Consider the following 27,007-nt stretch of genomic DNA (forward strand, 5'->3'; position numbering starts at 1 on the left):
ACCATGTTAGTCGTAGTCGGTTATTTCTTTTTTTTAAATAATATTTTTTATTAATTTTTCCAACACAAAAAAGGACAAAACAATACACACACATAAACAAATCAAAAAAACATACAAACATGTATAATTTCAAGAAGACATATTTTCATAACCTTGCTTCTCGGACTTCCCCTTACCTCCCCTTTTCTGCATCTCTGTTTTAAATTTTTTTCAGCAACTCTTCACACCAATTAATTAATTACTTATTTTCTCTTTAAGTTTCTTCTAACACTTAATCAATTACAGCTGTAATTCTATATTTTCCTTTCCCTTGACATTTCAGCATTCATCAATTTTACAACAATTTCTCAAATATACTTTAAATTTCGTCCAGTCTTCTTCCACCGTCTCTTTTTCTTGGTCACGGATTCTGCCAGTCATCTCCGCTAGTCCCATATAGTCGATCACCTTTGTCTGCCATTCTTCCAGTGTGGGTAGTTCTTGTGTCTTCCAATACTTTGCTAATAGGATCCTTGCCGCTGTGGTAGCATACATAAAAAATGTCCTATCCTTCTTTGACACCAATTGGCAGACCATGCCCAAGAGAAATGCCTCCGGTTTCTTATGAAAAGTACATTTAAGTACCTTCTTAATTTCATTATAAATCATTTCCCAAAAGGCTTTAATCTTCGGGCAGGTCCACCAAAGGTGATAAAAGGTTCCTTCCATCTCATTACATTTCCAGCATTTATTATTGGGCCGTAGTCGGTTATTTCAATAGGAGGAAGCTTTACAGAAGTAGAGGACAACCTATTTAATAAATCTCTTTCCAGCTTCCATCAATTCCAATAGCTTAGGTCCTCCGTATTGCAGAGGGTGCTTTCTTCTTTCTGCTGCATCATGACACGATGATCAATCAATAGGACCATCATGAATGTACCATCTGTGCAACACCTTCAAACAACAAAAACACAACATAATGTGTCCTTAGTCAGTTGTCTCTCAGTGCTGGATCTCCTTTTCCTTAGTACTCCATCATAGTTGACGATACACGGTCTACTCTTTCTTGTCCGGGCTGATTGTTAACACCTGATGGCTGGGAGGTTATTTTTAACATCTTCCATTGGGATATGCCTGTTCTTATTATATTTCACTCTACCAAACCTGTTGTTAACTGCCCTGAGTGTTGGGAAGAGGCAGAAGAAGAGAGGAAACAAATTAAGTAAATAAAAGGCACCAGAAGTTTAATGAATACTAAATGGAAAAGTTGCCATGGTGTATCCAGGGTACCAATGATAGGAGAGCCAAGAGCCAATATTGATTTCCAGATATATATGATGAAGGATTTTCTTCCTAAGTGTCAATGACACAGTGCAGCTCCTGGGGCTCCTGCATGACCTCACACCTGGTGCAGTGTTACCAAAGTGAAGTCGTTTATGAGGTCATTTTGTTTTACTTTCAAACTGTTTCATAGGAGGCCTCTATATATGCTGCCTTTCAAGGATGAAATACATGCAGTTTGTATCCAATCAGATACGTTGGAATCACTTCCCTTTCAGGACATAGAAGTACCACATTTGGATCTCCTTCATTCACATTGATGTTACTGAGGTCAGGAGATGAAGGATTAGGCCATTGTAAGGTCAGTAATACGTCATATAGAATTATTTGTAATGTTCCTTGTGATAGTGCAATGAAACTGTAATGGGTTATAGGCGGGTCCCCCTGGACTTGGGTTGGTTGGGGTTTTTTATGCAGTTGTATTCTGCAATAATGGGATACGGGTGATGCTGTGGTTAAACCACAGAGCCTAGGACTTGCCAATCAGAAGGTCGGTGGTTCGAATCCCCGCAACGGGGTAAGCTCCCGTTGCGCGGTCCCTGCTCTTGCCAACCTAGCAGTTCGAAAGCACATCAAAGTGCAAGTAGATAAATAGGTACCACTCCGGCAGCAAAGTTAACGGTGTTTCTGGCGGGAATGTAAACGGCATTTCTGTGAGCAGCTCTTGTTTGCCAGAAGCGGCTTAGTCATGCTGGCCACATGACCCGGAAGCTGTACGCCGGCTTCCTTGGCCAATAAAGCAAGATGAGTGCCGCAATCCCAGAGTCGGTCACGACTGGACCCTTTATCTTTACCTATTCTGCAATAATAGTGTGTTAGTGATGGGTTTATACTATCCACACAGAATTCTGCTTTATTAGTCGTTCTGCTTCTCCAGTTTCGCCACCCAGAGGGTAACCTTGCGCTTTAGCACAATGAAAGAGGGGCACCTGCCCCTCCTGAAACTTTTTTGGGGGGGTTTAAAAATTTGCATGATTTCAGGAGGAAGCTGTGCGACGTGCACCAACTCTAAATGAACCCATGGAATTCCTTTAGCCAATTTCATTGATTTTGGTTCACAGTGAAGGTTGGAATGATTTATTTATTGCTTGGTTCTGGTTTGTAGGGAGTCAGTGAAGAACATTTCGTTGCTCTGCTCAATTCTGAGATTTCACCATACGTTTCCCTCACTGTTCCAAGCCCATCTCCGTAGCAGTAAGGACCAGAAACTGGCTTTTCCAACGAAGTTAAAGGTGAGATATATTGGGATGTTGATTTCTGCACATGGCACTATTCCCTGCTGTGGCACAGCAGGAGCACAAAAGGTGAATATCCTTCGCTGTGGTTTGTCACTGCCTGTAATGCGATTCAGTTGGATCGCAGTTCTGGATGCGTGAAATCACACTTCATGTGTGACATGGCTGATGCTGACCTTTAAAGCCCTAAACGGCCTTGGCCCAATATACCTGAAGGAGCGTCTCCACCCTCATCATTCAGCCCAGACACTGAGGTCCAGCTCTGAGGGTCCACCCACCAGATGTCAAGGAAACTATCTGACCTTTAGAAGACATCTGAAGGTAGCCCTGTTCAGGGAAGTTTTTAATGTTTGATGTTTTATTTTGTTTTTAATGTTCTGTCGGGAGCTGCCCAGAGTGGCTGGGGAAACCCAGCCAGATGGGCAGAGTATAAATAAATTATTATTATTATTATTATTATTAATCATGTTGAGCAGGATGACCATGGAATGCCACAGCGAAAGGATTATACTGGAACGGCGCAGCGAAAGATTGGCCATTCTCCAAAGGCTGAAACCCATTTCGTACCGCGAAACGGGAGTGAGGAGGTACAAGGGAGCTTGGGTAACATGTTGTGACCTGATTTATGTAAGAATAACTTTGTGCTGTGGCATGCTAGCATTTCAGGCTATGTGGAAACGGTTCGTGTTCTTCCCATTGCTCTTTGGTTCAGGATTCTGCTTATACAAGCAATGCACCAGAGCTGGCACTGCATGATGGAATCATCTTAGAGGGAGGTTGCAGTTGGGTGGTTTTTCGTTTCGGTTTTTTTGGATGATACAGAAAAAGTGAGGAAATGCCAAAATGGACAGATTTGCTCATCCCTAACGGACTCGCAGGGGATGAGCAAATCTGTCCATATTGGCATTTCCTCCCTAACTGACTCGCAAGGGTTAAACCACAGAGCCTAGGGCTTGCTGATCAGAAGGTCGGCAGTTCAAATCCCTGTGACGGGGTGAGCTCCCGTTGCTCGGTCCCTGCTCCTGCCCACCTAGCAGCTCAAAAGCACCTCAAAGTGCAAGTAAATAAATAGGGACCGCTCCGGCGGGAAGGTAAACGGTGTTTCCGTGTTCTGCACTGGTTCACCAGAAGCGGTTTAGTCATGCTGGCCACATGATGGCAATGGTTCCAAACTACAAGAAAGAAGATTCCACCTAAACATTAGGAAGAACTTCCTGACAGTAAGAGCTGTTCGACAGTGGAATTTGCTGCCAAGGAGTGTGGTGGAGTCTCCTTCTTTGGAGGTCTTTAAGCAGAGGCTTGACAACCATATGTCAGGAGTGCTCTGATGGTGTTTCCTGCTTGGCAGGGGGTTGGACTCGATGGCCCTTGTGGTCTCTTCCAACTCTATGATTCTATGATTCTATGACCCGGAAGATGTATGCCGGCTCCCTCGGTCAATAAAGCGAGATGAACACCGCAACCCCAGAGTCGGCCACAACTGGACCTAATGGTCAGGGGTACCTTTACCTTTAACGGACTCGCAGTGGCTCTTCGGGGTTTCAGGCAGGGGGTCCTTGGCAGCCCTACCTGGAAACACCAGGATTTGAACCCGGTTCCTTTGGCAATGCAGTCATGTACTGCTGAGCCATGGGTTCTCCTCCCTGTAAGGTCCCCTCTCTCGCCACAAAAAAACCTTTGAGCTTTCTTTTCTCAGGGTTTTCAAAAGAATCCGCAGGAAACACAACTCTCTTACCTCAGAAGCAAAATGGGATTCCAAAACCTGGAAGGAGACTTGCTCCCAGAAGAGTTGGGGGGCGAAAAGCAGTGGATCGGAAGACCTGATGCAGCCTTGCTGTAGTGAGTGTGCTCATTGGCTAAGTGAAGTGAGGCCTTTGGTTTAACTTGCCTTGTGCATGTTCAGTGTGTATCATAGCATCGTAGAGAATGCTCAAGAATGTGTGGTTGTCTCATAGGGGGTCGAACCTGCAACCTCGCCGTTATCAGCACCACGCTTGAACCAACCGAACGGCAGTTTTGTTTGTTTGTGTGTAGCACACATGGCCTTATTCGGACATCGCGACATTTAATTCTGCTCCCTCATTGGCCAAGCGAGACACGGGCATGTCACTTTAAATCGTAGCTGAGCTTAAATAAAAACTGGACCAAGTGAATTGCAGCAAGCTTCAGCAGATCCTGTTAGGGATCCAGTTTATTAACTACAGTGGTACCTCTGGTTGAGAATGGGATCTGTTCCGAAGGCCCATTTGCAACATGAAAAGAGCACAACCCGCAGCGGTGCGTCTGCGCATACGCGGGTTGTGATTCGCTGCTTCTGCACATGCGCATGATGTCATTTCGCACTTCTGCGCATGCGCGAGCAGCGAAACCCGGAAGTAACCCTTTCTGGTACTTCCGGGTCACCGTGGGACGTAACCAGAAAGAACGTAACATGAAGTGGACATAACATGAGGTATGAATGTACAGTGGTACCTTGGGTAACATATGCTTCAGGTTACATACGCTTCAGGTTACATACGCTTCAGGTTACAGACTCCGCTAACCCAGAAATGGTCTTCAGGTTAAGAACTTTGCTTCAGGATGAGAACAGAAATAGTGCTCCGGCGGTGCAGCGGCAGCAGGAGGCCCCATTAGCTAAAGTGGTGCTTCAGGTTAAGAATAGTTTCAGGTTAAGTACAGACCTCCGTTACGAATTAAGTACTTAGCCTGAGGTACCACTGTATTGCAATAGGACAGAGCCCAGTTTAATGGGGTTTTGACATATACTGAATGTTACGTTGTGGGTGAACATATCAGATGACACAGCGATTCTTCAAACAGCTCTTGTTTATTCACAGGCCAGGACAGAACTGAACTGAAGGGTTCAGTCAGCCTGCTTATATAGAACTCCAGTACAATGTAACTGTAACAATTTTCTAAAACTATCCAATCACTGAACGTCACTTTCGATCCCCTATTTCCATAACTATCTACAGTATCCCCCTGCTGGCCCAGGGTGAGAACTTCAGTACATAACACTGAATGTCACAGAATCACAGACTTGTTAAGTTGGAAAGGAGCACTGCAATGCAGGAGTCTCATGCTCTAGCAACTGGTTGTTCTGGCTGAACCACCAGTTAAAAAAAGCTCTGTCCCGAACAAAGCTTATATAGTGGCTCAAATACAGCACACAAAGAGTCAAGCATTCTTCTACATACATTGAGAAAGGCTACAGGTCGAAGAGTTGGTGGAAGAAGATTGGAAGAAATTTAAAGTTTATCTACAGAAACACTGTAAAATTAAGGAATGTTAGAAGGATGTTGGAATGAAGTAATGTGGTTTTAGCAGAAATGATAGAAAGGATTAAGTAAAAATGGATTGTTAATTGGTGAAAGAACAGAATGTAAAATTATAGTATATTAAGATAAATCATCAGGATAGAAATAAAGATGGAAAGGATTTGCTGAATATCTAATTGAATTAGAATACAAAAAAGGGAGGTGTGAGGAGGTCAAGGAAATAAGCAAAGGAAAGAAAGTTATGTAAAGGATTGATTTGTTTTTTCCCCTTTAATTATCTGCATCTTTTTTCTGTTTTTTTCCTTTGTTTTTGTATTGTTCTGTATTTTTATTTTTTTTTCTCTGTTTAAATATGTTCTTCATTTTTTCCTTTTTGTAACCTTTAAAATCTCAATAAAAATCTATTGAGAAAAAAAAAAAGAGAGAAAGGCTACAGGTCATGAGAAGTAAAACACTCCATACTGGCAACCTCACCTCCACAATTACCTTGAGGTGCCCCTTAACTGCTCAGGCCATTGGGGTCTCAGATGTCCTCCTTTATCACTGTTTCCTCAGCATCCAGGCCTTTGAGAGGGTTGTTGACATTCTTGTCCCTATCTGTTCCTTGAAAGCTCTCAAGGCGATTGCAGCGCTAACTCACGGCAGACATAGCAAAACATCTTCCCATTTGTGCCACTTTTCAGGGTCAGATAGGAAAGGGAATGCAGTGCAGGAGTCATAAAATGCAGGCCTGCAAAATCAAGCCTAATGCCAAAGGTTCGATACCATTAATATCGGAACATTAAAAGCAAAGCAAAAACAAACAAACCCCTGGTCTCTAATTCCTTGCATCAAAGTGGTAAGAATGATATTGTAAAACAGCATCTCCCTTGCAGATTGAGTTTCCAGAATAAAAACTGGTATGCATAAACCCACAATGCAGTTTTGCATTCCAGACCCGAGTTTGATTCCTGTCCGGGTTTTCAGAGGGGCTATGAAAGATACAAAAATGTACCATAATGCAACATTTCCACTGAGCGCTGAGATATTACAGTGATCTTTGGTGGGTGTGCTTAGGACATAATTCTCAAATTGGCATTTGAAATCGAGTTCAACTTCCCACAACACTTGCTTTATGGGGTGAAGGAGATAAGGCCTAAAGTAAACACTGTGGGAAGCGGAATGTGCAATATGGTATCTTGAGTGAGTTAGCTCAAATGCTGTGCCATACTAGTCTCTATAGCTTTATTCTCTTTTTTTATTCTCTTTATTCTCAAATTATAAGAAGGCGGTTAATTTAATTTTTTTTACTGCAAACATTACAGTGGCACCTGGGTTCTCAAACTTAAGCTGTCCAGAAGTCCGTTCCAAAACCAAAGCGTTCCAAAACCAAGGCACCCTTTCCCATAGAAAGTAATGCAAAACGGATTAATCCGTTCCAGTTTTTAAAAAACAACCCCTAAAACAGCAATTTAACATGAATTTTACTATCCAACGAGGTCATTGATCCATAAAATGAAAGCAATAATCAATGTACTGTACTATAAAATAAATAAGACAGTATTGTAGATGATAAAAATTAAAATTATTATTTTTTCTTACCTGTATTGATGATAGTCATTGTCCATTTCTGCAGTCACACAATCAATCAATCAATCAATCAATCAGTAGCTGAACTGTGTTCTACACAGTCACAAAAACAAATTAACCGAAAAAGCCTCAAAAACAAAAACACAAAATAAATAGCAGAAACAAAAGTGCCAAACTTAATCCATTCTGGAAGTTCGTTTGACTTCCGAAATGTTTGAAAACCAAGGCACAGCTTCTGATTGGTGCAGACGCCCTGGAAACAATAGCCGACAGCCACAATGGACATTCGGCTTCCGAGAAGCATTCGAAAACCAGAACACTTACTTCCAGGTTTTCGGCATTTGGGAATCAAGGCGTTTGAGAACCAATGCATTTGCTTTCATGGTCAAATTACAGCTGGAAAAAGTGATTGCTAGGGGGGCAGGGCTTGGAAAACAGCAAGGGGATTGGGGAAAGGGTTCAACCTCCCTTCCATGTGCAGATCAGGGTGCGTTTTCTGAAAAATGAAGTGGTCGAGTTCACATGTAACGCTAAACCTTGGGTGGGAGACCTTTCTGGTTCAGGTTCCAAAGAACGTTCGCAAACTGGAACACTCACTTCCGGGTTTGTGGCATTCGGGAGCCAAAACAATTGAGTTGCAAGGCGTTCGGCTTCCGAGGTATGACTGTATTGTCTTGTTTTCCTTCCGCAGCTCCTATCTCGAATCCTGCCCATGATTTCATTTGACTGTAGTGTTTTTTCAAATAGTCCACAACGGGCATCCATTCTTCTATAAAATGTTCATTATTTTGATCCCTTAATATGCTGTCAGCTTTGTAAATTCCACGTAGTCCATTACTTTTTAAAAGCCATGTGGTTGTGGTGGTGAGACTGTTCTGAGAACAGCACTTGGTCTTGCTTTCGTTCTCTATGTGGGGAAAAACCTTCCCACTGCACTTTTGGTGGTCTACCTGCCTTGAGCATGTGAGTCCACAAGGAAAGCAGTCATTCTCCTGCTGTCCCCATGGCAAACCTTTAACCCGGGTCTGGGGAGGACAACTCATTTCTTACCAACTTGATAGTGCATGTTATACAAATCCAAAGCATCAAGCTCTTCCTTGATTCCTCTGGACCTCTGTGCTAACAATGTCATCTGTCTCTAATAGGTAAAGACTTGCCTGATCAAAATCCTTTAATTGCAAGACGTTGTTTTGAAACTCCTCCACCGATGGAACCCAATGCTAACATCGTGATGTGCACTGATCAGAAGCCACTTGTTCTAGGTATGTTTGGGTCTTGGGTGCATTTTTTCTTGAAAAGTAAGCTAGCTAGCTAGCAGCAGCAGCAATATGGCTCCCTCTAAGCTCCATTTAGGGATGCGGGTGGCGCTGTGGTCTAAACCGCTGAGCCTCTTGGGATTGCTGATCAGAAGGTTGGAGGTTTGAATCCCCGTGACGGGGTGAGGTCCCGTTGCTCGGTCCCAGCTCCTGCCAACCTAGCAGCTTGAAAGCACACCAGTGCAAGTAGATAAATAGGTACTGCTACCTATGTATAAATAGGTACTGCTATGTATAAATAGGTACTGCTACCTACCCTGTTCTCTCTCTCTCTCTCTCTCTCTCTCTCTCTCTCTCTCTCCATCCTGAGAACTTGGTTGTAGGGTGGTCTATAAATATTGCTAATAAAATAAATGGGGGAAAGTAAGAAAGTGCAAGCCAGCCTTAGGAAGCTACTTTGCCCCTCAGGCCCCGTAATGTCTACTCTGATTGACAGCATCTCTCCAGGGTCTCAGATGAAGAAGAGCCTCTCTCATCACCTGATCTCTGATCCTTTTAAATGGAAGTGGCCAGAGACTGAGCCTCACTCCTTTTGTGTGCAGAGCATGTTCTCTGACGCTGAGCTACCCTTGGCCTTTAATAGAGATGCTTATTGAGGTGGGGACGTGGGTGGCACTGTGGGTTAAACCACTGAGCCTCTTGGGCTTGCTGATCAGAAGGTCGGCGGTGGGAATCCCCGCGACGGGGTGAGCTCCCATTGCTCAGTCCCAGCTCCTGCCAACCTAGCAGTTCGAAAGCATGTCAAAATGCAAATAGATAAATAGGTACCACTCCGGCAGGAAGGTAAACGGCGTTTCCATGTGCTGCTCTGGTTCTCCAGAAGCGGCTTAGTCATGCTGGCCACATGACCTGGAAGCTGCTCCCTTGGCCAATAAAGCGAGATGAGCGCCGCAACTCCAGAATCGGTCACGACTGGACCTAGTGGTCAGGGGTTCCTTTACCTTTACCTTTATTGAGGTGATGTTTTACTTTTGATAGTTATAGAAGTGCAGCAGATGAAGATCTACAGCAGCCCATCTCTCCTCGGAGCTGGGACACAAGTGAGAACAAACCCAGTTTCTCTTGCTCTCCAACATGCAGGTAGGTTAGCTGAGTAGTTTTAGAGAAGAAGTGGGGGAACCTTGGTCCAGCTGGATGTTGTTGGGTGATAACTCCTTTGCCACCATCCCTTATTATGGGCCATTTGCTGGTTGGGATAGATAGGAGTTGGGGCCACAAATTCCCTACCCCTGCTTTAGGGAAACAGGGAGAGCATGCATCTTCTCAATGTTCTGCCCTTAATCAAGTTCTCTAATTTGAAAAAAACAACAACGAAGATCATGGCCACTGGTCCCATCACCTCCTGGCAAATAGAAGGGGAAGAAATGGAGGCAGTGAGAGATTTTACTTTCTTGGGCTCCATGATCACTGCAGATGGTGACAGCAGTCACGAAATTAAAAGACGCCTGCTTCTTGGGAGAAAATCAATGACAAGCCTAGACAGCATCTTAAAAAGCAGAGACATCACCTTGCCAACAAAGGTCCGTATAGTTAAAGCTATGGTTTTCCCAGTAGTGCTGTATGGAAGTGAGAGCTGGACCATAACGAAGGCTGATCGCTGAAGAATTGATGCTTTTGAATTCTGGTGCTGGAGGAGACTCTTGAGAGTCCCATGGACTGCAAGAAGATCAAACCTCTCCATTCTGAAGGAAATCAGCCCTGAGTGCTCACTGGAAGGACCACAACCTTCCCAAAAGACGAATATTGCATGCATTGGTGGATGTATATGAGAACCATCAACAGTAAACTGATTGTGTGAACAGGCTTCAACAGGCTTTAATTGGAAGTATAAACACTCATTTATCTTCAGTTGGATGGAAGGATGAAAGAAGTCTGTGAACTTGCCAAGGAACTGATAAGGTTCATTGCTGAGTCATCTTCAATTCGACAGACCACTCTTCTTCCCAGGCTCAGAGGGAAAATGGTGAAAACAGGTTATTTATTGGGATGGTGATTTATGCAGCTGTTGTTAAAGTTGCAAAAGAAAGAAGCATGGGATGGAGAGATGGAGAAATTTATGAAACAACAATTGGATATTGGCTCCGCCCAAGGCATGATGGAGAACAGCAACAACCAGGAAAAGAGAGACATAAAATTTTACAAGGACAGGAAGCAACAGCACGGACAGAATAATTGCCACACGCAGGAAGAACAAGGGTATAGAATGCGTCTATACGAATGGAAGTTGTTAATATTGCAGTTGTTGTACAAGGGATTCTTATTTTGACTGGAATGTAGTTGAAATTAGTAAGATTTTGCAATGCAGAAATAAAGAAAATAATCAAACCATCAAATCTAGCACGTGGCGGGGGGTGTGTGCATCTAAATTATATAATTCGGTATTTGAATGATTGGTATTAGTAATTGTATTATAATTTGGCATTGCTATAATGGGGCTATTATTGAACGGTAATTGAAAATTAATAAAATTATTATCAGAACAGGCTTCAAAGAACAAGCTTTGAACTAAGATGAAATATTTTCACTTGGAGAACAGAAATAGAGAATTAAGGAGAATGAGTTCTAGACCTATCTACAAGAATTCTGGCTCGCTCTTCACCTTAAGGTCCCTGGGTGCGTTATAGCAACATAGGATTGAATCCAGTGAAGTCATCCCAATTGTGCAAGAACTTCTGCTTATGTGTCTGAACTTTCGTTTCCTCTCTTCCCTCTGTGCTCCCCCAAATCTGTTTTGGGTTTCACCCCAACCCTTCAGAGCAGATTCCTTTGCACAAGCAGAAGTCCTTGTGTGAACAGGACAACTTTTGTTATTATTATTATTTATTGAATTTATATATATGGATACAACCCATAATATATAGTTATAGAAACAGGTAAACCAATCTCAGTTAGGGATATTGGCCAAGTCAGATAAAAACAGAAATGGGAGCAGAAATTGCCAATGCTTGCTCATTGGTCCCACATCTGGAACGGTAATATATCCAGTGAATATGATCTATATTTTCCGTAGTTGCTATCAGCCCACAAATGAGACATAATTTATTACATTATCTAATATCTACACAAATCACATAAATTATGTAATTTTGTCATAGTGGGCAACAAGACAAATAATGTACTTCTTAGCAGAAGACAAATTGCAGCAGAGCAGAAACAGTGCTGCTAGACCCCTAGTCACAATTATAAAAACAAGCAAAACTGTTCCACCCATCTCCTTTCTACCTATAAAGGATGGGACCCTTGCTTTCCTAAGTAAACAAATCCTAAATAAATAAATAAATAAATAAAGCCAAAATCTGCAGCAATGTTGATACAGGAAGAGAGCATACATAGACTTGCTTGCTAATGTTTGTCTTTTTCAGGCATATACATGCTCCATTTACAATTGCTCAGAAATCATATATTTCCATGATTTCCACTTGAATTTATATCTTCTCAGGAGACCACCCAAGGCCTGTCATGAAGATGTTGGCTTTTCTGACCCTAATATTCTTGTTGGGCATCTTTTCTGGTATGTTCCTCAAAGAGCTAGCCTAAGCACATTTTTTTTGTTATATAACCTGCAGAATATATTTGTGATGTGCATTTATTTGTAATGTGTATCAAATATAGACTGCTAAAAACGGATCCATTGAGACCTTGACTTCTACTAAGTCACACTTATGTGTGCTGTATGTCTATGTGCATGCACACACAAGCGTGAATTTGGCTATGCAAAAATATCTGGGGTGTTCACATGTTAACATTCAATGGGTATGTAGTCTGTGTACACAAATCGTGGAGTTTTACAAATCAACAAGGATATCCTTTTTCACACAAACACTTGTACCTGTGTTCAGCATAACGTGAATAAGTCTACTATTGACATCTTGCCCCTGAGGCCTATCACCAACCAACAGTCAGATTTGGATTAATTTTTCAGCTGCCCAGTGGATAGCCATGAGATGAACCCAGATTTCCAAATGATATGGATCTTGCCACCAATTTTTGTTCCACTACAATAAGCATGCTTTACTGAATTCGGTGGATAAACATACTTTCAACTGTGCTACACAAGAGAAGAGACATAATACAATGTTCTGCTGATTAATTCTGATAAAAGTGTATGGGTTGTGGTTCGAGGACCCGATCCCCGCTTTGTGGAATGAAGACACACGGACACAGTGTATAAGGTTAATGGGCAAGAAAAGGCCACAACTTTATTGATTACAGCAAGTGAGAAGGTATTGGCTTAGGCATTGGACCACGACAGATTGACTCCACCCACTCGGAGAGGGGTGAGTCTGAAGAGGGGTTTATTCACCAGAAGGTGAAGCCTATTGATGCCAATACAACTATAAGCTCTCCCCTGATGTCACCGAGGGTCGTGCCATGGTCCTCCGCCACACAGGCATTGGACAGGATCCACGGCCGCTGGATTCCTTTAACGGAATACCCAAATTTGAAGGGGTAGGCGATGGCCACACCTAGCCCTTCCACACACCAACAACACATTCCAATGCCTAACCGCCAAATACCAAGAAAGTTGTGACGATTGCTACGAGGCAGGCGAGAAAACCAAAAGGCCTAATGCCAGTTGGAAAAATTCCTACCAGCCCCCCTGGGCAACCTGGGCGACCAACCAAAGGTCCATAGCAAGGTCAAGTGAAAAGCTAAACCCTAAGGAAGTGGTGGGTGGGTGACTCGCGACGGGAAGGCGAAAAGTGAGGCAGAATGGCTGGCGCCACGGTACCTTAAACCGCACTTCACGCCCCCTCCAAGCTGCCCGGTTGGGCGCTTACCTGTGGGCGTGGTGCGTCAGCCAGGTGAGTGGGCCAGGCGGCATAACGCCCCTGCGTGACGCATGAAATCACATCCCGCCCACAACACCTCCCCTCCTTGAGGAGGAGAGGCCTTTTCTGATTGGTTCAGAAAGCCATTAATGTGGTTCATGTTTCCTTCTAGGATTTCTGTACGGCTTGTGCAACCCCTCTGATACCTTCAAGCAGGTGATGAAGGTACAGCTGAGGTAAAATAACTTTCTCAGTGGATGTACGGCACACAGTCATTTTGAATTCAGCCTGAGGTGAAAACACGCAAATGCAGTTTGATTCTCTTGGATGAGCTTAGCAGAGGCAAAGATGAAAACCCATGCTCCAAAGATGGGGGCATGTGGCTCTTCAGATCTTGTTGGTCTCCAACCAGCATCAGCTGCAACCAGAATGGTCCATGATCAGGGATGATGGGAGATGTAGGCCAGCCACATCTGGAGGGCCAGAAGTTCACCACCCTTTGATAAGGCCAGTATGGGGGACCTGTGGGCCTCCAGATGTTGCATCGTTCCTTACTATTGGCCCTACAGTCTGGGCCTGATGGAAATTTGAAGTCCAGTGCTCTCTAGAGCAAGTGTTTCCCAACCTTGTGCCTCCAGCTGTTTTTGGACTACAATTCCCATCATCCCTTGCCACTGGTCTTGCTAGTCAGGGATGATGGGAGTTGTAGTTCAAAAACAGCTGGAGGCACAAGGTTGGGAAACACTGCTCTAGAGGGCCAGAGGTTTCCCAGCTCTGCCATAATCCATGGGTTAGATTTGAATGGCGATATCTGTACCTCCTAAAATGCAAGCTGATAATTGCACAGCAAGGCAGAAGGTGGTTCTTGTAAAAGTCTGGTGATTTCTACACACACACACACACACACACACACACACACACACACACATCATAAGAAAGAAGCACGATTATACCCTGATAAAGATGCAACTCAGGTCCTGGCTGGCAACTCAACAGCAAGTTTGTTAAAATATAGTAGGAAGAGAGATTGATGTGTCTGCAACCTTGGGCAGGCTGCACACCGAAAGAATATTTTAGCGCTGACCTTCCTGTCAGTGTGAATGAAAAAGAAAACTGGTTTGTAGTAGGCGTTGTTTTGCAGAAAAGGCCCTCATCCCTCACTTGCAATGAAAGGTGTCAGGAAGCATGAGGAAATAGATAGTAAAACAAGGAATTAATACGGCTCTCCAATCACTGGCACAAGGCAAATGACCATTTTAATCCGTCCAATATATAGATCTGGAAATTCAGATACAAATTCCTTATGATGTGTGACCCCTGGAAAAATAAGTCTAATATCTGTCCCTTTCTGCTTCTAAAATTTGATGATATTCTGATTTGTTCTTTTTTAAAAAAGAGTAAATTCCCCACCCCCACCCCACAGGACCCTACAGCCACACAATCCATCCTTTGACCCCATGGTGAACTATTTTGCTTAGGCGTAAGCAATACTGTGGATATTCTGATTGTTTTGCACATTTCTGCTTAGTCGCCAGAATGAGGCCCTTCAGCAGAATCTTCAGAAACAGATCAGTACTTTCCGTCAGAACGTCGTTGGTCTCCAGAGCCTCGTAGATGCCCTCGGAAGTGTCCATGGACACTGGGAGTCCCAGAAGGTGAGGGTCACCTGAGCTACAATTTATTTACGCTTCTGACTTATAATAACTAATTATCAGTTATCACAGGCTAGCAGTCAATCAGGTAATGCGTCCCTCTGAAAGTGAACTGACCAATCAAAGAAATTTGCCCACGTAAGCCAAGACGGACACAATATGTTGATTAAAATGTCTTGTAACAATTTGAGTCATGAAAAAAGACATTCAATTTGACCATCTCAGAAAAAATCTGCAGAGGCAATAATATTTTGATGGTGTTTATAAAAACAGTATTTACTAGAAAATCTTCAAAATCCAAATATTTCCCACACAGATCATATTGGTGTACATAGCCTACTGAGAATCACGTACAATCAGGGATAATAAAAATGAATACTTTGTGATATAATTGATATGATGGTCTTTTTGTATTTATAGTGTCAGTGTTAGCTGCCTGTGTCCTTGTGGAAAGGTGGGATATGAGTTTAATAAATAAATGAATCCTTCACAGTCCTAAGAAATCACCCAAAGAGGAGAGCCTTGTGCTACTCTTATGAAGAGTTTTGCAAAATGCCTTCTCTCCACAGTCAGCCATAAACAGGGCTATCAATGCTGGTAGAGGTTAAGGGTGACAGAGAAGAAGAAGAAGAAGAAGAAGAAGAAGAAGAAGAAGAAGAAGAAGAAGAAGAAGAAGAAGAAGAATTAATACCTCACTGATCTGGCTGGGTTGCCATCCATCTATTCTAAGTCAGCTCTGCTGGTTGTTAAGTTCTTGGGCCCACTCATGGTGGGATGAAAGTTAAATTTGTTGTTGTTGTTTAGTTGTTTAGTCGTGTCCGACTCTTTTTGACCCCATGGACCAGAGCACGCCAGGCACTCCTGTCTTCCACTGCCTCCCGCAGTTTGGTCAAACTCATGCTGGTAGCTTTGAGAACACTGTCCAACCATCTCGTCCTCTGCCTTCTCCTTCTCCTTGTGCCCTCCATCTTTCCCAACATCAGGGTCTTTTCCAGGGAGTCTTCTCTTCTCATGAGGTGGCCAAAGTGTTGGAGCCTCAGCTTCAGGATCTGTCCTCCCAGTGAGCACTCAGGGCTGATTTCCTTCAGAATGGATAGGTTTGATCTTCTTGCAGTCCATGGGACTCTCAAGAGTCTCCTCCAGACCATAATTCAAAAGCATAAATTCTTCAGCGATCAGCCTTTTTTATGGTCCAGCTGTCACTTCCATACATCACTACTGGGAAAACCATAGCTTCAACTATACGGACCTTTGTTGGCAAGGTGATGTCTCTGCTTATGAAGAAAATAACTCAATACTTCTGGTATGGATGCACCAGAGTCATAACATTCCTCCTCTACTTGGTGGCTTCCCTCATTTTCCTCCACTGATCCCTGGCTGCTTAGTTGAAGCTTCTCCCTCACCACAACCCCCCACTTCCAGACACTGTATATTCCTCACTTGGCCACATCAACCAGGGGGAAAGACTCAGGATGGGAGAAGAGGAATTATTTCTATAACCTGCAGTAATGGGCATGTGTTTGCATAGCTGCAGGTGGGCTCTCTCTCCTACACCTCAATTGTATACTTTTTTGTGACAGCATCTCTTCAAGCAATTGGGGGGCACTGCAGTTGAAAGCAATCAGATTGAAAAAGAAGACTTTGCCCTGAAATCTGCAGGTAAGAAGAGGGTAGATGGAGTGGTAGACAAACACTAGGAGGCAGCAGAGCTTCAAGGGAACAGTGAGACAGACAGAGCAAGCGGGGAAGAGAGGTGGTGTTGGGGTGGTAGCAGCAGTGATATAGTATGAGGGGAGTAACTCCTCTCTTGAATCTGTTGATTTCTGGTGTGTGCAAATATTTATCCACTAGAATATTGGCTGCAGGCTTCTAACTTCATATTAATATGGAATACCGTCCAACATTTCTCCAAGGGAAATAGGGACGCCCTAAGGAAAAGTCATAGGGACGCGGGTGGCGCTGTGGTCTAAACCACAGAGCTTTGGGCTTGTCAATCAGGAGGTCGGTGGTTCGAATCCCCGCGACGGGGTGAGCTCCCGTTGCTCGGTCCCAGCTCCTGCCCACCTAGCAGTTCGAAAGCACGTCAAGTGCAAGTAGAGAAATAGGTACTGCCCCAGCGGGAAGGTAAATGGCGTTTCCATGCGCTGCTCTGGTTTTGGTGTTCCATTTTGCCAGAAATGGCTTAGTCATGCTGGCCACATGACCCGGAAGCTGTCTGCAGACAAACGCCGGCTCCCTCGGCCTATAGAGCAAGATGAGCACTACAACCCCAGAGTCCTCCGCGACTGGACCTAAGGGTCAGGGGTACCTTTACCTTTACCTTAAGGAAAAGTGGGACATTCCAGGATCAGATCAGAAACTGGGGTGGCTTCCATAAATCCGGGACTGTCTCTGGAAAATAGGGATACTTGGAGGGTCTGATATGGTACAATCGCACCATTCTCCTGTGTAGGCTTTACGGCAAAGGTAGGGCATTTCAGGTAGCTGTTCCCCAAATTACATGTCGGAAGGGAAAGGGGGGTGGGGGGAAAGGAAGCCCAAATGGATGACGTGATGGAAGGCGGGTGCGGGGGGTGGAGAATCCCTCAGGACCAGACCAATCTGTCCCTCTCCCAGGAACCGATTTGGTGGGGAGGAAAAGGAATGGGAAGAGAGAAAGATGATTGAGTTATAAGAGAGGGAGAGAGAGAAGGGGAAGGGATGGTAGAAAGAGGAGAGAAACAGGCAGTGCTCCCCCCCCCCGGATACTCAAGGGTATGCAGTACCGTCACCCCCAAATATTTAAAGTGTGGTACTTACTGTACCACAATTTTATGGTGAGTACCAGCACCTTTTTTAAAAAAAGCCCTATAGGATTTGCTTGACGATCACACATCGTGGCAGCTACTGATAAACTCAACAAAGGAAAATGAGAGGGATGAACCCTGTAGCAATGTATTTTTTAAAAAACGAATAACGCAACATCCCATTGCCAAATGTTCATTCTAGGAGTTGTGGTGGAAGTAATGAAACAAATCCATATTGAAGGCTGTTTGACTTGAACTGGGAAACCCCGATAGACTTGCAGTTAGCACTTGCCAACTGTGATAATTTAATTCTGATTGGATTCTCTATGTTTCTCTTACTTATTTTTGATTTTGTGTGTGTGTGTGTGGGGGGGAACCCTCCCTACTTAATGTCCTAATATCTGTAGGTGCATCGATCGTAAAATTCAGCAAAAGCTATGAAACGGGAGCGCAGGTTTGCATGTTGGGGCTGTGCTGGGATTACTCACGAGCACCAGAGATGATTCTTGAGGTAGGAATCTTGGAAAGCGATGTTTGGGGTCCTTCTCATTTTTTTTGACTCCCTACCACTACCTCTCAAGCACCCAGCAGAGAAATCCATCTACCCTCCAGTCTCAATGGCATGGATTATTTGTACACCCCTATTTAGCCAAGAGCCCCCCCCCCCAAGCAGGAAACACTAATACACATTAAGACAAAAGAAATATACAGTAAAAGCACAACACATGAAACAAAATGATATAAAATAGTAGCAGGATTTTCAACAGCCAACATAATGCGGGTGAAATGGAATGTCCCACTGATATATCATCCAAAACCTGTTTGAAGTCCATATCATGATATTGTTTTCATAATTTTTGACCTGGCAATATATTGTGAATAATGATGTGTGTGTGCTATGCAAAAAACACAATGTGAGAAAAACTGTGAAGCCAGCCAATGCCTCTACATAGCTTCATTCTCATTTCAGACATTGTGATATACAGTCATAGCTTGGATCCTGAACACCTTGCAAGTTGAACGCATTGGCTCCCGAATGCCACAAATGCGGAATTGAGTGTTCTGGTTTGCGAACGTTCTTTGGAACCTGAACATCCGACGTGGCTTCTGCAGCTTCTGATTGACTGCAGGAGCTTCCTGCAGCCAATTGGTAGCCACGCCTTGGTTTCCGAACAGTTTGGAAGTCAAATGGACTTCCGGAATGGATTTCGTTTGACTTCCGTAGTACCACTGTATTGGCATATCACAATGTTTAGCTGGTGATATAGCACAATGCTGAAAACCAGTTATCACCCAACCCTACGGTTTGACTCTACATAGCTCCATCCTTATTTCAGACATCGTGATATATCAACATAACATGATGTTTAAAAAGTAAAGAACCCCTGACAGTAAAGTCCAATCGCGAACGACTCTGGGGTTGTGGCACTCATCTCGCTTTACTGGCCGAGGGAGCCGATGTTTGTCCACAGACAGTTTTTCCAGGTCATGTGACCGGCATACTAAGCTGCTTCTGGTGAAACCAGAGCAGTGCATGTAAATGCCGTTTACCTTCCCGCCGGAGTGGTACCTATTTATCTCCTTGCACTTTGATGTGCTTTCAAACCGCCAGGTACCGAAAGCAGCCTCTTAACACTCTTCCAATAGTTTTGCTTCCCAGTGACAACCAGATAAAGGTGTCCAGACATGTTGACCTCTGTCTTGTGTTGGCTGCCAAAGTAGGGATAAACTCTTGTTTACCTCAGCAGCACCACTGCTGAGGACTTGTAAAGAGTTACTTGAGTCTTTAATGTAATTCGCAAACAGACACTTATTTTCTGAATTCTCCAGATTTGTATCTGCTGTCTTCTTGATAGGCATGAGACTGTTTTGTTTTTCAGCGGGATAACACCCCTGGGAATTGCTGGGCCATGCAAGGCTCTCAAGGCTATGTCGTCATCAAATTGTCTGAAGCCGTCAGCCCGGTCGCTGTGACCCTGGATCACATTTCAAAGAAAATTTCTCACACAGAAGAAATAACCAGTGCTCCAAAGAACTTCTCTATCTATGTGAGTAATTTCCCTATGATTTTCAGGACTTTGCATTGAGAAATTTTTAAGGTGGAAGTTTTTAAGTTTTTTTTTTTAAAGAACACTTATCAATGTTTGTATAACAACCTTTGGTTCGTTTCTTTGAAGCCTCTTATCAAATCTCTTCGGCTTTCCCCCTTTGTCTCTTCTCAGGGATTCAAAGATGATTTTGAGAAGGAGGAAGGGAACTTTTTAGGGTCATTTGTTTACAGAATCGATGGTTTCCCTATGCAAACTTTCAAGCTGGAGGTATTCTTATTCTTATTCTTATTCTTATTCTTATTCTTATTCTTATTCTTATTCTTATTCTTATTATATTTCTATATTGCTTTATATTTTTAAGAAAAATCTCTAAGCGGTTTACAGCATATTAAAACATCACTGAAACTATACAGAATCAAACATTTCTGAAGAAAGTCAAATATGGAGTATACAGTCAAAGCAACATAACTAACAGAAAACCAAACTTTTATCTTAAAGATTTCAAAATAGAATATTACAAAGGAGGTCAACAGTGCCAGGTTCTGTGCCAGGTTCATGCATGCTACATGGCACCCACAGTTGCGGTACCAAGTTGGCACTCCTGCAACAAAATATACTTTACAGGAAGCAAACAGTAACCTTTTATTTATGTCCCTGTATTTTCAGAGAGAAAATTCAGGTAAATTTCAATACCTGCTCTTGAAGATTTTGAGCAACTGGGACCATCCAAACTACACCTGCATCTATGGGTTTCGTGTGTATGGAGAACGAATGGAGTGATGGAGTGATCAGAGAAATTCAGTATAATAAATACGGTACATCATGTTGTTGTTGTTGTTTAGTCGTTTAGTCGTGTCCGACTCTTCGTGACCCCATGGACCAGAGAAGGCCAGGCACCTCTGTCCTCCACTGCCTCCCGCAGTTTGTTCAAACTCATGCTGGTAACCTCGAAAACACTATCCAACCATCTCGTCCTCTGTCGCCCCCTTCTCCTTGTGCCCTCCATCTTTCCCAACATCAGGGTCTTCTCCAGGGAGTCTTCTCTTCTCATGAGGTGGCCAAAGTATTGGAGCCTCAGCTTCACAATCTGTCCTTCCAGTGAGCACTCAGGGCTGATTTCCTTCAGAATGGAGAGGTTTGATCTTCTTGCAGTCCATGTGACTCTCAAGAGTCTCCTCCAGCACCATAATTCAAAAGCATCAATTCTTCGGCGATCAGCCTTCTTTATGGTCCAGCTCTCACTTCCATACATCACTACTGGGAAAACCATAGCTTTAACTATACGAACCTTTGTTGGCAAGGTGATGTCTCTACTTCTCAAGATGCTATCTAGGCCTGTCATTGCCCTTCTCCCAAGAAGCAGGCGTCTTTTAATTTCGTGGCTGCTGTCACCATCTGCAGTGATCATGGAGCCCAAGAAAGTAAAATCTCTCACTACCTCCATTTCTTCCCCTTCCCCTTCTATTTGCCAGACGGTACATCATAGCATATTATTATTATTATTATTATTATTATTATTATTTCTCAGACCACCGAGCAAGAGGGTCTGAGGTTGGAAACCCTAACGAAAGGCCACAATAACAATATTAGCCACAATAACAATTAAAAAAAAAATACGGTACATCATAGCATATTTTTATTGTTATTGTGGCTAATATTGTTGTCAGGGGTTCAGAAGGAGAGACACAGGAGGGGGAGCAAATGGAGAGTGAGGAGGAGGAGTACGAGGGGGGCGCAGGCAGTGACAGTGGCCAGAGTTATTCCACAAGCCTCTCTAGCGAATCGGAGGACTCACAGAAGGGAGCGCCGGTGGCCAGAGCAAGGGAGATTCCAAGGGAGAAACCTCAAGAGGGAGGGGCCAGCGGGGAGTCTCTGAACAGCAGCTGGAGATCAGGGCCAGCGTCTCCACCAGAGCGCAGTGGGGAGGGGGAGTCCCAGGAGTCGGGACCAGTGTCCTCACCACCAGAGGGAGGAGAGGAGTCAGGTTTGGCAACACCCACATCAGGAAGCGGGGAAACGGTCAGAAGGAAAGTCACCGGCTGGGCGCGCGCGCCAAGTTCAAATGTACAGGAGCGCGGCACAGCGGGGAGCCCGGGAAGGGAGCCAGGTCCTAAAGCCCGCCGGAGGGAGGGGCAAGACTCAGGAGGCTCCGCGTCAGAGGAGTCCAGGAAGGAGGGAACCCCAGAGGGCAGAAGGACCCAACGCAGGAAAGAGCAGCGCAAGAGGTGGAGCCAGGCTAGAATCTTAAACTGGTGTGGGTGGAGCAGTGAGTCAGAGGGGACTTAGCCGGTCTAGCGTTAAGACGTGGGCCTGCGCGCCCAGAGCTTGGAAATGGAAACTAAACTTCAATAAAGACTTTTGTATATAATATCCACTGGGCGTTGGTCCTCTGTGAGCTGGGACCTAGCGGCAGTCCTGACAATTGTTATTGTGGCTTTTCGTTAGGGTTTCCAACCTCAGACCCTCTTGCTCGGTGGTCTGAGAAATAATAATAATAATAATAATAATAATAATAATAATAATAATTAATAAATGAACTATTTATACCCTGCCCATCTGGCTGGGTTTCCCCAGCCACTTAGGGTGGCTTCCAACAAAATATTAAAATACAATAGTCTGCCTTTCAGTTGTCTTCTAAAAGTCTAGAGGTGTTTTTCTCTTTGACATCTGGTATTATGTGAAAGTGATATTGATATCCTTTGGTCAATCACTGTTAGGAAGGCCTCATTTCCCATTCCTCTCTGCAACACTGTTTCCACTCCACTGCGGTTTGTTTCCCACCAGACGTTATGTTATTCATCTTGCTGTCTGCTGCGGCGAAATTATGTCACCTAACACAACCTACGTAATTAGTTACCTAAGTTATGTTATCATTACATGAAAGGTAAAGGTAAAGGTAAAGGGACCCCTGACCACTAGGTCCAGTCGTGACCGACTCTGGGGTTGCGGCGCCCATCTCGCTTTACTGGCCGAGGGAGCCAGCGTACAGCTTCCAGGTCATGTGGAACCAGGGCAGCGCACGGAAATGGCCGGAGCAGTACCTATTTATCTACTTGCACTCTGATGTGCTTTCGCACTGCTAGGTTGGCAGGAGCAGGGACCGAGCAACGGGAGCTCACCCCGTCACAGGATTCGAACCGCCAACCTTCTGATCGGCAGGTCCTAGGCTCAGTGGTTTAACCCACAGCGCCACCCGCGTCCCTTATTATCATTACATTATTCAACCCCATTCATTTCAACGCAAAGGAAATGCAATGCAGATTGAGGGGGGTGGGGAGGAGGAGGAAATGTAATCGATTACCTATCGTTTGCAGACTGAAAGCGACAACAGCGAATGCAGATCATATTTGCTGGGTTGATTTCCATGCTGGACATGGGACAAATGAGCAAAAACCCCTGCATTATGGTGCCATCAGCTTTTGTGTGATCTGGAGCCAATGGCACCAGATGCATGAAATGGCTTAAGCTGGAGGAAAAATGTAGACTGTGTGGCAAAAGGAAAGGGAATGCAAGATGTAACTCTAGGCACATCACAGTCTTATTTTCAAGCGTAATCTGTTCCGGAAGACCGTTTGAGTTCCGAAACGTTTGAAACCTGAAAACTCAGCACGGAAGCATCAAATCGGAAAACTCAATATAGAAAACTCAGTATGGAAGCCTGAAAACGGAAAACTCAATACAGAAGCCACGTTTCATGTTCGGCTTCTGAGGCGCATTCGAAAACTGAAACGTTTGTTAACGGAGATGTTTGAAAACCGAGGTAACGCTGTACAGAAGTCTGCCTGAGTAGGCAAGATGTATGCCCATGTATGTCAGTTAAAGGAACACTCTGTATGGAAGGGATTCTTTGGGAAATGGTAATGTGCCCAAATGCCAAAATAGGGCAGAGGCAAGGTAATGATGCCATTCAGGGTGTAGGTGCAGAAGACATTCACAGTCATATGGGATGAGGGATAAAGTCCTTGCCCTGTTATAGTCTGTTTAAAAAACACTTGATTTAATAGATTCATAAATGCATGCTTTCCCAGGCATAGAACATTTCATTCATTTCATACACATTTCATTCATTTCATACACAATAAAACGGTTTCTCTCAAAATGAGTGCAGCCTATTAGGCTGACAAAACTCATTTTGATTTTCTCGCAATCTTAGATACGGGCATTTCATGGAGCAAGCTCAATCTCTCCATCCTCCCCAGTTCTCTGATGACCTAGGGATTGCAGCCCTCTGCAGGAAGTAAAAACAAATGTTGAGGCCAAACTACAAGCAGAGCCCAATTTTCTTTCACTGACAATTGAATATATCAGTGTATTGTATTATGGTAAGGGGGAAAAGGTAAAGGGCCCCTGGGTGGTTATGTCCAGTCAAAGGCGACTACGGGGTGTGGCGCTCATCTTGCTTTCAGGCCGAGGGAGCCGGTGTTTGTTTACAGACAGCTTTCTGGGTCATGTGGCCAGCATGACTAAACCACTTGTGGTGCAATGGGACACTGTGACAGAAACCAGAGCACATGGAAATGCCGTTTACCTTCCTGCGGCAGCGGTACCTAATTATCTACTTGCACTGGTGTGCTTTTGAACTGCTAGGTTGGCAGAAGCTGGGACAGAGCAACAGGAGCTCACCACTGTTGAGGGGATTCAAACCGCTGAACCTCTAATCGGCAAGCCCAAGAGGCTCGGTGGTTTAGACCACAGCGCCACCTGCGTCCTGCGAATGTATTATGACTATTTTGCAAAGACTTGCACACTCCAATCCTATTGGAATGAAGCCCCTGTATACAATGAGGCTTACTCTCAAATAGGTATATATATAGGATTGCAGCTTCAGTTTTGCTTGGCTTTGCTTGCTATGGGGTACTGGGGAAGGGGGAGTACCTCTGGTGAGGGACACAACCTGCTCTTTCTAGGGTAGTTCGTTCACCTATGGTCCCCACCCTGCACTCAGCTATCACCTGTGGCTCCTAGAAGCTGTCAGCCTGTGACAGAAACCACAGCCCAGGAAATAACTACAGCAGCAGCAGCAGCAACAATTTTTTTCTACCCCACCCATTTGACTGGGTTTCCCCAGCCACTCTGGGCAGCTCCCAACAGAATATTTTTTTAAAATGATAAAACATCAAAAACTTCCCTAAACATGGCTGCCTTCAGATGTCTTCTATAAGTCAGATAGTTGTTTATTTCCTTGACATCTGGCAGGTGGGCGTTCCACAGGGCGGGCGCCACTACTGAGAAGGCCCTCTGCCTGCTTCCCTGTAACCTCACTTCTCTTAGGGAAGGAACTGCCAGAAGGCCCTCGGTGCCGGACTTCAGTGTCTGGGCTGAATGGGTGGGGTGGGGTGGAGATGCTCCTTCAGGTATACTGGGCCGAGGCCGTTTAGGGCTTTAAAGGTCAGCACCAACACTTTGAATTGTGCTCGGAAACATACTGGGAGCCAATGTCTTCAGCTGGCTGGCTAAACCAGGTGTGGGTCCCAATGGGTCCCAAACCTTCAGTGACTAAGGGACTTTACCTGCATGCAAAGACAGGCTCTAGTGGATTGAGCAGACGAGACCCCCTAGAAGGTCCAATAGTCCATGAAAGTGATAGACTATATGGAATTGGCGGAAATGACTGGCAGAATCCGAGACCAGGGAGAAGAGTTGGTGGAAACATTGTAAAATTAATGAATGTTAAAATGATGTAGGATTGAAATGAGACGGCTTTAGCAACATAGTTAAAAGAATATGTAAAAATGGATTGATAATTAGATGAAAATATGAAGCTCAATATGTTAAGATATAAAATTAAGATAAAAACAAAGAGGGTAAGGATTTGCTGAATTAACCATGTGAACTGGAATACAAAAAAGGGAGGCGTGAGGAGGTTAGGAAAATAAGTAAATGAAATATAAGACATGAAAAGATTTATCTGTTTTTAATTGTTCTTTATTTTTCAACTATTTTTTATGTATTTTGTATTTTTTAATTTGTATTTTTGTATCTTTCCCCCCTCTTTTTTCTCTTTTTTATTCTGTAACCTTTTTCTGTCTATAAAATTTTAATAAATATCTTTAAAAAATAAATAAATAGAAGGTCCAATAGTCCAGAAGGTGGTTTCTGCATGTATTGTAAAGGGAAGTGAGGGGCAGAGAGGGTTTGTCAACCTGAGAAGGCAGTCCCTCAAGGAGAAGGAATAAAACAGATGTCTGGAGGGGACCTTACTCCCAGGAAAGTGTGTATGGAATATAAAATGCATGAAGCTGGTTATGGTGATACTGGTCCTTCCCTACTAGTCTGTCTGAGCACATGAAGCACTGATTTCCCTGCTATGTGAACAGAACCAGATCTGCTTCCTCCATTTGAGGCTGAACATGAATAAATGTGAAGAAAAAGATACTGACACAAAAGAAGAGATGAACAACATTTGCCATTTGAGACTATATGGCAATCCCAAAGTCCAGCTGAAGCTCTAGAACTGCTGGAGATGAAATGAGACTGAGGGTACATTCTGTCATATGTGGTGGAACTGTAAATGGGTAAAAGAGTATTGGGAAGCAATTCATAGTGAATTGAAAAAAAAAAAGTTTACAAATACTTTCCCCCCAAAAATCAGAGTCTTTTTTGTTGGGGATAATTCAGATGGAAATTTCCAGGTGTCAGAAAAGGTTGTTTATGTAGGCCACTACAGTGGTGCCCCGCAAGACGAATGCCTTGCAAGACGGAAAACTCGCTAGACGAAAGAGTTTTCCGTTTTGGAGGTGCTTCACAAAACGAATTTCCTATGGGCTTGCTTCGCAAGATGAAAATGTCTTGCGAGTTCCTGCAGTTTTTTACCCCTCCCCCCTTTTCTAAGCCGCTTATCCGCTAAGCCGCTAAAAGCCGCTAAAAGCCGATAATAGCGCTAATAGCGCTAATCCGCTAATCCGTCAATGGGCTTGCTTCGCAAGACGAAAAAACCGCTAGACGAAGAGACTCGCAGAACGGATTCTTTTCGTCTTGCGAGGCACCACTACCACTGTACTGCAGCCCGTGTTTTGTTAGCCCCCAAA

The 27,007-nt window shown here is 44.0% G+C and overlaps 1 protein-coding gene across 3 annotated transcripts; it reads left to right on the forward strand.

Moving 5' to 3' along the window:
- Positions 1-1,456: 1,456 nt before the first annotated feature.
- Positions 1,457-20,794, forward strand: LOC310831406 (SUN domain-containing protein 2-like). 3 transcript variants are annotated; one of them, XM_083711933.1, is made up of 14 exons: positions 1,457-1,621; positions 2,426-2,552; positions 3,029-3,142; positions 4,252-4,394; positions 8,548-8,664; positions 9,697-9,798; positions 12,158-12,229; positions 13,663-13,726; positions 15,019-15,145; positions 16,723-16,801; positions 18,336-18,439; positions 19,809-19,976; positions 20,151-20,246; positions 20,646-20,794. In XM_083711933.1, exons 3-14 carry the CDS (start codon positions 3,033-3,035, stop codon positions 20,757-20,759), a joined length of 1,296 nt encoding a protein of 431 aa, XP_083568059.1. In that variant the 5' UTR covers positions 1,457-1,621; positions 2,426-2,552; positions 3,029-3,032; the 3' UTR covers positions 20,760-20,794. The 3 variants fall into 3 exon arrangements, with proteins under 3 accessions (XP_083568059.1, XP_083568058.1, XP_083568060.1); XM_083711932.1 differs by having other exon boundaries at positions 3,032-3,142; XM_083711934.1 differs by having other exon boundaries at positions 2,426-2,514; positions 3,032-3,142.
- Positions 20,795-27,007: the final 6,213 nt, after the last annotated feature.

The sequence above is a fragment of the Podarcis gaigeae genome (genome assembly GCF_964106915.1).
Source record: "Podarcis gaigeae genome assembly, chromosome: 1".
Lineage (NCBI taxonomy): Eukaryota > Metazoa > Chordata > Lepidosauria > Squamata > Lacertidae > Podarcis > Podarcis gaigeae.